The sequence below is a fragment of the Leishmania braziliensis genome, chromosome 13 (genome assembly GCF_000002845.2).
Source record: "Leishmania braziliensis MHOM/BR/75/M2904 complete genome, chromosome 13".
In the NCBI taxonomy this organism is placed as follows: Eukaryota; Euglenozoa; class Kinetoplastea; order Trypanosomatida; family Trypanosomatidae; genus Leishmania; species Leishmania braziliensis.
The window spans coordinates 469,188-478,045 of record NC_009305.2 but is presented as its reverse complement, the minus strand read 5'-3'; the positions used below and the strand labels follow the sequence as shown (position 1 = coordinate 478,045).

The window sequence follows — 8,858 nt, the reverse complement described above, 5'->3', positions numbered from 1 at the left end:
GTTGTGATACGCGTTCTTCTGGCTGCTTGCTGCATTGCTTTCGCTCTTCGGTTGTCACTGACTCATCTTGCAGTCATGTCAACTGATCCGTACGCCTGTTTGACAGGGCAGTCGAACTCTCCGCTGAGCGGGTCGCATGAGGACGATGCGTACGAGTCTCGCACGCCCCTCTCGTCACCAACCCCGAAGCTGCGCGCCGAATCCTCGAAGAGCAACGAAGGCGTTTTCTTCAGCTCCTACGGCTCTGACCACGTCGCAGTTGCCGCTGCAGCTTCACCCCTCTGTCGAGCAGGCAAAAAGAGCAAGGACTGCTCCAGCACCCCCTCTGACGACCTGCCCGCGGGTCTGGAAAAGCCGAAGCCGCCATCGCCGAGCTCAAGGAGTCCTTCTCAACGCCCAACGCGGCCAAGCACGGCGGAGCGAATTATGCAGCCGATCTTCGCACTAATTTCGAACTCATCGGTCCTTCAGCGGACGTTCGCGGCGGCGTCTGAAAAGTCACAAGGGAGTTCGGTGCAGGTGCCAAGTTCCCTTGACTCTGCAGGGGGCGCAACTACATCGGAGGGGGATGACCACTCCAGCGGGACCATGCCGCTGATCGTGCGAGTTACCAAGAGCGGCACAGAGCCTCTACAGGGGGGCCCGCCGGTGTCGCCTCCTCGACGCGTCAGTGAAATCCCCGAGTCTTTTCAAAAGTGCCCGCCGTCCATACCATGGAAGCCTCGGTTTTTCACTAGCTCTGCCGGCTCGCAGTCGCCGTTGGGAGTGGAAACACACCTGTCTACACCTGTCCTCAGCAACGCCAGATCCAGCAGCCCCGTGTACAACTCGCCGTGCAGTTCGACAGAGCAAACCAAGGAGCAAGACAGTTCTACCAAAAGCTCCTCCTTGACGTTCAAGTGGGTGGAATGCGATACGAGCCTGTCAAGCTTGTCGGTCAGCCAAGAGGTCGAATGGGTCGAGCAGAAGCAGACGAACGCCTTCTTTCGTGTGACGCCGCGCAGCGGGGAGTTTGTGCCGCTGATTGAGTGGCTGCTGCGCCGCGGCGAGCGCGGCGACGTCGGTGCACCGGCGGCATCGCAGGAGGACGGCGGCGAGTGCACGCAGGCTCACTTCTTCAGCGAGGACTACCTCATGAGGTTGTGCGCCGCGGCGACGGCGGTGCTGGAGAAGGAGCCAGCGGTGCTGGAGTTGGAGGTGCTGGAACACGACACGCTGGTGGTGGTGGGCGACATCCACGGCCAGTTCCAGGACCTCTACACGAGCGTGCTCTGCCAGCAGTACGACCGGCACCAGTGCAACCTGGACGGACGCGACCGCCGCTTCCTGTTCATGGGCGACTACGTGGACCGCGGCCCGCACAGCCTGCAGGTGGTGCTGCTGCTGCTGGCGCTGAAAGTGGAGTACCCGACGCTGGTGTACCTGATGCGTGGCAACCACGAGGAGGAGAGGACGTCGCGGGTGTACGGCTTCCTGACGGAGGTGACGTCGTCGCTCGGCGCCGCAACCGGCGCGGCGGTGTGGAGCGCCGTGAACAAGGTGTTCCTTCACCTGCCGCTGGCTGCTATCGTGCAGTCACTGTATATGCGCTTCTTTGTTACTCACGGCGGCCTCTCGCCAACCTTGCAGAAGGTGGATGATATCTCGAGGATCGATCGGCGCAACTACAGCTGCGGCAACATCACTGCTGATGAGGATGACATTATCACGGGCCTTCTCTGGTCAGACCCCACGAACGAGGTGACCATGTATGATCGGAACCCTCGCGGCTGCGGCTTCCTGTTTGGCACATCAGCCTCGTACACGTTCTGCGCTGACAACAAATTTGATTTTATCTGCCGCGCACATCAGGTGACGATGGAGGGCTACATGTGGATGCACAACCATCACGTCGTGACGGTGTTCTCCGCCCCAAATTACTGCGGCGTGAACAGGAATAAAGGCGCCGTGCTTGTTGTAAAGGGGCGCGCCTGGAAACCCATCTTCGAGCAGTACGACAGAGCTGACAAGGATGAGAAGGCGCTGGCCCGCAAGGAGGACTTCGCGTTCGCGGCTATGTTCATGTAGCCTGTGTTTTAAAATTTGATTGTAGATGAATGAAAGCAAATATTATCAAACAGGAGAATGTACACCGTGCGCCTTGGCCCGGTATGTCGCAGTTGGCGTATTGAAATTCTGCCATCCCCCCGCCCCCTTTCTCTATTGTCCTCTTCCTCCTCACCCCCTTGTTCTCTCACTCCCCGAATGACGCCTACACTTTACTACGCGGCGCCCTCTGCGTGGTGTCATTTTTGGTTTCGCTACTCTTCTTTTGAGGCCTGATGTTTTCAGTGGGTGCTCTGACGTGCCTTGCAGTAAATACATCTCTTTCTCTCTCTCTCTCTCTGTGCGGGCGGGCGCTTGTGGGGTTGCTGCATCCTCCGTGCTTCTCCTTGGAGCCAATTCGTATTAGAGAGCAGTTCCCCACCCCGTTGGGTCATTCATTTCGATAATTTGAGGACTGCGTGCACCATTACCCCTTCGTATCTGGTCAAGAACCTCCCGTGCCACCAGGTTACTCTTCGTTATGTAGCCGGCGCGGAAGGCGCCCATCTAGTAGACTCATGGCAGCAAAGCCAAGCCGTAGCTCCCTCAACCTCGTCTTTGAGAAGGGGGAGGGGGGAGCCTACGCTTATGCATTGTGTATCCTGCTGTATGCGCACGGGGATGCCACCAGCGTGCTCTTTTTCTTCTTCTCGTGCTATCCCTGAATGCTGAGAACGACGGAGACGAAGCGTCTCTATTGGCCAGTGGGAGTGAAATGCGTCTCTTGCAGAATGCACACTGGCATCGAAGATGCAGTTAAGGAGCCGGGACAACCAGCACCGTTAGGCACCGTCTGGTGTCTTCCAATTCCACTGCATGTAGCGCAGGCGAGGTCCAGGATTACGCTCAACATCACCGCAGCGCAGGCACGCAGAGAGGCGGCGGGTGGAGACATGTATTCGCTTCACTATCGACGTGATGTGTAGTGAGCTAGTATGAATGCTATGATGACCGCAAGTGTTTCCTCGGCACAGAGCGAGCCCGGACCTCTCCGCGGATACCACGAGCCCGCCGCTGTACCCGAGGGTGAGCTGCAGGCTCTTGGCTTCCCCACGACTGGGGCACTGGGCGGTGAGGTACCACCCACAGAAGCGGCTGGCCTCAACCATGGGAGCAGAAGAGGCCCGCTGAAACGAAAACGAAGAAGAATTAATCGCCATCACGTTGCTCTTTGGTGCGTTCTTCTTCGATGTGTGGGTGAGTGTGGGCTGCTCACAGTTTCTGCTCGCACTGTCGCTCTTCTTTCTCCCCTTTCCTGTCTGTGGTTTGTCCCCCACGCCCCCCCCCCTCCTCCCCCAGTCTTCCAGCGAGCGAGGAGAGCAAAGCGACGGTCACCTCGCTTCCCTCTCCGTCGTGCTCGTCCCACCAACTTCTCTTCTTGTTTTGCGGATTAGCGCCGAGTCTGCGCTCGTGTTTGGTCACCGCTGCCGCGGTTGTTGTTGTCCACACGCCCTGATGCCTCATTTAAAAATCCCGTCTCCTGCGGAGTCTTTCATTTTGCTCTCCCTTCTCCTTTGCCGCTCCTTTCACGTGAGCTCTTTCCGATCGTTCTCTGCCGTGGGTGTTCTTTGTCTTCGTCGTCTTTGTTTTCGAGAAGTGGAGCGAGGTAATACAGGCGTTGGGTAGGGTTGTCTGTGCGTGCATGTGCCCTTTCTCCTTCCCGTGCGGTCGCTCTTTGTGAGGAGAGCTCCCGCCTCACAACAAACTGACGCGTCCGTCTCTCCCCCTCGCGCGCCATTGCTCGAAGTTACCGATTTGTTCAACCACACAATTTCCCTCTTTCCCCTTTATTCCCTTTCCCACCAACTCCCGACACCCCTTCCTCCGACTCAGCCAAATTTCTTCTGCTCCCTTGTGTTGTCTCACTCTCTCTCTCTCTCTACGTTCGACCATACCCTTGGTGTGTGCGCTTCCGCTTTCCTCGGTGTCCTCCCTCTTCCCTGTCCCTCGGCTGCTGGCCCCGTTATGATGAAGAGAGACTGGAGGGGGGGGGGGTGAAGCCCCACGACCGCACATGGGCGGTGGTTCTCGTGCTTTTTTTTCTTCGTCTCTCGTGCGGTGTGTCGTTCGAATTCGCGGCCTTTTATAGCCCTCTTTTCTCAGAGAGCGCTGCCGTCTTTCCCTGCCGTCACCTCCTCCCTTTCCCCCTTTTCTGCCCTTCCTTCGCTGCCGCCGGTTACGTTGGATGATGTCGTCGTCGTCTTCATGTGCGAAGGCGCGTGTGCTTTGTCAGGATCCTTGCCTAGGTGTCTTGACAGGTGATGAGTGGACGACCCACTCCTCCTCTTCGGCAACCTCTTTTGTGTGTGTGTGTGTGTGCACATTCGCCTACTCTCCCCCTCTCCTATGACCTCCACCTCCTCCCCCGACTTCTCTTCGCTGCTATTTGTTTGCCGTGGTTGCATCAACACGCCCGCCTCTCGCCTTTCCTCTCTCTCCCTCTGCCGGTCCACCCCCCCCCCTTCATCATCGCTGTTGTTGGTCACGGTGAATCGAACCACAACACAAACTCCCCCGCCCCCAAAAAAAAACGTCGAGGAAAAATGACGCAAAATAAAGTGACTTGGCGACAATGTGACGACCATGTCAATGCCAGAGCGGCGTTCGCGGACGCCGCCGCCCCCCTCCTCCCCCTCCCCCACGCGGCGACGGCGGCGGCGGCGGCAACCCATCTTGCAGGTTTTGTCTTTTCCTTGTGCTCTTCCTTCGTTTTCTTCCTCTTCGGTCCCCCTCCTGGCATGCACATGCCACGCACGCCTGCAGCTCACTCACACACGCATGGTCGCAACCCGACTCCTTGTTGTCATTGACCTCCCCGTCTCCCTCCCTCCCTTCGCTTCCCACCGTGTGTCTGCGTCAGTCTTTCAGCTTTTCTTCGCTCTCACGTGCGACCATCTGGACATTCAATCACTCCAACTCGGAGAGGAGTCGACGGCTGCCCGCCCTACCCGATTCCTCTCCTCCTCTTGCTCCGTTTGCCCTCATACAAGCCCAGCCTACATCTGCTTGAGCAGCGCACCGTGAGACGAGACCCACGCGTGAGTACGCCCTCATCGACCCCCCCCCCCACACACACGCCACTCCCGAAGTCGGTCTGCTCCTACCCACATTCACAGACGCCACCGTTCATCCGTCGTCGGGCTCTTTCACTGCCGAGAAAGCCAGGGTAAAGGTAAGGACCTCCTTGCTGGGTCTCACCAGTGTGTGCGCGCTGGTGACCGGGATCTAGAAAAGATTGGCGGCACCCTTAGAAGGACGGAAAAGTGTGTCGTGAAGAAAACCGCAGAGTAGAGCGGAGGGGAGAGGGACGGGATATTCAAATCCTCACGCCTGACTGCGTGTGTGCTGCACCTTGACTCCGAGACGGGTAGGGAAAAGGTTATAAGGACCCGCAGTGACACTGGCGGAGCAAGGCGCCTTGTGCGTGCATGCATAAGCCACCCAAGCTATCCGAACGACGCGGTCGGTGTCTCTCAGGCCCGCCACGGAGCAAGCCGAAGCCGGCAGAGCAGCCGACGAGCACGGGTGAAAGGGAAAGCGGTCAGCCAGAGCTGACATCCTCGACACCTAGCGTGGGCACTAGCAGCAGCGGCTGTGGTGATGACACATCACTCTCCTCGCCGCTGCTAACGTACGGCACGACTCGAGAAAGACACACACACCGATCGCTGAGTCACAGCAGAATTCAGAGCGGTGGCGGATTTGGCTACCTGCGCGCGGCCACAGCAACACCAGACCTGGCACCGTCTTCCGCAGGCCCAAGCATGCGGCTGGGTAGCAAAGCAGCGACGTTCTCTCCATCGCCTGCGCCAACGTCATTGCCGAAGGAATTGCGCGAAGACACTACAGCATGGCCACTAGAGAAGCAACCGTTAACTCATACCTCACGCTCGTTCTCCCTGCACTCCAGCACACCAGCGGAGTCCTCGCTGGCGAGGCTGCGGGCATTGGCTGGCCTGGCGCCCCTGCAAAGGTTCTCGTATGATTCTCAGATGCTATCGCCAGATCTCTACGGCAACGAGGAGTCGCCCCTTCGTCATTCGTGCGACGTCAGGGTCGAACTCGGCGGCAGTGGTCCGTCGTCATCAGCGCCATCGTCGTGTGTGTCGTCGCCGTACACTCCTGATCTTGTCCAGCGCCTGTCTTTCCTGAACGGCACGTCTGCGCAGGCCACGCTGGCTGTGCTGCAGAGTGACCGACTAAAGCGCTCCCGTAGTGATGCACTGATGCCACCGTCACTGCCCATCGCAGAATCCTTCCAGAGCGAAGGAAAGAGCGTGGGGCAGCAGTGCAAAGGGCCACCGACAGTGCCGACTGCCAACGACACAACGACTTCCGCTGGTGCCAGCCCCTTCGCTGAGTCGTTGGGCCTCGCCAGCCTGCGCGCCTCGGCTTTAACGACATATCGCAATGAAAAGGACGTGGACAGCGGTCATAGTTCTGGTACAGCGAGCGACTCGGCACAGTCCACTGCGTCAGCGCTAAGTCGCCTACGTGCCGCCAACCAGTATATAGCCTCCGCTGCTGAGAACTGCAGCAATCAGCATCCTTACATTACGTCCAAGAACGGTGTGGCTGGCGTCGGGCCTGCCGTTGATGTGGCACCGGCGCCTCACGAACTGCCAACAGGATCACAGCGGAGGACAGCCGCAGCGCTCTTGACCCCCGCGCATCTCGCGGCGTGCTCTCTCTCACCAGGGCCAGGCCTGCCTCAACCATCCATCGTCTCAGCAAGACTTGCTCAGCTGCGCCAACGAGCACCGACGTCGCCGACATCGTTGTCTCCTGACGCGAAAGCGGTGGCCCCTGTGACGTCGCGGAGGGGGACAGTGCAGGCGCCGCTACCGCCTTCTTTCATAAATCTTTCACGCCTGCGTCGACTCGAGAACCTCCAGCAGCCACGTCGACAGCCGTCGACTCCGCCATCGGATGCGACCCCGCGTGAGGACCGAGAATGCAAGTCACTCCCGTCACCGGCAGCAACTCTGGAAGCCGCGCTGGAGCATGCGCCACAGTACCGCTTGCTGGCCGAGGCCACTGCCACGCGCGGTGAGGTCACCCCAGTACCGCCTGCAGCGGTCGACAGCGACAAGTCTGACTTGGACCCCGCCAAAGTGCAGAAGCGGGACGCGCTCCTTCCAACGCCAGCAAACGCGTTGGCGTCTTACAAGACCAGTGCGAAGCAGAACGTCAACCACGCAGCCGCCAAAATGGGCGTACGCCGCGCACGAGCGCGAAAAGGTGCGGCTGCGATGAAAGCAAAGAAGGAGAGAGCGGTGGAGGCTGTGGTGCTCAAGGGTACACCGACAAAAGGCACCCGCGGTAAAACACGCCTTGCTAATAGCCCAGTGTGGGCGAAGCAGCTGAGCAAGCTGCGCAGTCTGGCAGCCCCGGTGCCGGTCGGCGAGACAGCGAGTGAGAGGTATACGGAGCCCATATCAAATTCGTTCATCGTGAGTGCCGTAGCACCGCCGCTGCACTCTCCGCCGGAGCACTCCTCAGAGCACCTATCGTCTGTGGTGCCAATCAAGTCAGACAAGGCTCTGTTGAAGAGGAGTGTGTCGTCGTTACCGCCGTCCTGGTCGACCTCTTCGCCGTTTGCGGCCCTGGCCTCCCCGTCGCTTCACGCGGCGCTGACGCAGGCTTCGGCGGGACTCGTCACAGGGCGTGAGAGCGCTGACAGTATCAAGTTCAAAGATGGTGTCCCCGATGACGAGAAGTGCCCAAGGGAATCCACCTCTTCTTCCTTTGCCTCCGTATCCCCGTACTACTGCTACCCGTCTATGATGACTCGCAGCACTACTGCGGCAGCGGCCGCCGCTTTAGTTGCAGCGGCCAATCAGACTTTGGCAGCAACGACGGTGACCACCACCAGCATGGTCGACATGACGGAGTTGTCCTCTCAGCCTCACATGCGTACCGCCAGCACTGACAGCCGCAAGAGCAGGGGTGGCAGCAGTGCACTGCAGTGTGTCATTTTTGACACCTCCTCACTCCTCGACTCCGAGCCGGGTGTGATGAACTTAGTCTTGGAGAAGTGGTTCGTTGGCATCCCCTTTACTGTGCTCGACGAGTTGGACCGCATGCACAAGGACCGTGGCGGCGGTGGCGGCAGTGGCAAGAGCGACCATGTCGCCACCACCACCGCTGCAGCAGCAGCAGCACCCGCCGGTGTGAGCGGCACGCACGATCGCGAGTGGCGCCGACAAAGGGCCCATGAGCTGCGCAACTGGATTGCAGCGTGCTTGAGCGATGCAGCACAGGGCCGCCTACTACTGCAGAAGCGGACGGAGGTTGTCCAGGCGTACGACCTGCATGCCACGACAAATGATGACCGCATTCTAGGCTACGCGGTCTACCTCAGACAGCAGCGGGCGGCGACGGTCCTCTTTGTCACCGAGGACAAGTTCCTGCGCATCAAGGCGAGCTCGGAGCTGGGGAAGGCTTACGCCTACAGCGACATCCGCAAGCTGGTTGGCATGCCACCACTTCCGAAGGTGTCGTCGACGGCGTCGCAAGAGAAGAGAAATAAGTAGACGACATCTGCACTAGAGAGACGGGAAGAATGAGAGTCGCAAGGGCGGTCTCGAGGAGTTTCAGGCCCAGGGAAAGAGGAGGGGGGGGGGGAATCAAGTACGAGCACTGTGGATGCTGTGGCGCTGAGCACGAGGAAGATGCTCACGCGCACACACACACACACACACACACACACACACACAGAAAAAAGCGAGGACATGCTCGCATGTGGCACTGGGAGTCCTCCTCTCTCCCCC

The 8,858-nt window shown here is 59.3% G+C and overlaps 2 protein-coding genes across 2 annotated transcripts; both read left to right on the top strand.

Annotated features, from left to right (window-relative positions):
• Positions 1 to 426: 426 nt before the first annotated feature.
• On the top strand, positions 427 to 2,067 carry LBRM_13_1270 (putative phosphoprotein phosphatase; the record flags this gene model as incomplete). Its single annotated transcript, XM_001563218.1, has 1 exon — positions 427 to 2,067. One exon carries the CDS (start codon positions 427 to 429, stop codon positions 2,065 to 2,067), a length of 1,641 nt encoding a protein of 546 aa, XP_001563268.1.
• Positions 2,068 to 5,513: 3,446 nt separating this feature from the next.
• Positions 5,514 to 8,621, top strand: LBRM_13_1260 (conserved hypothetical protein; the record flags this gene model as incomplete). Its single annotated transcript, XM_001563217.1, has 1 exon — positions 5,514 to 8,621. The coding sequence occupies one exon, from the start codon at positions 5,514 to 5,516 to the stop codon at positions 8,619 to 8,621; it is 3,108 nt and encodes a 1,035-aa protein (XP_001563267.1).
• Between the last annotated feature and the right edge of the window lie 237 nt (positions 8,622 to 8,858).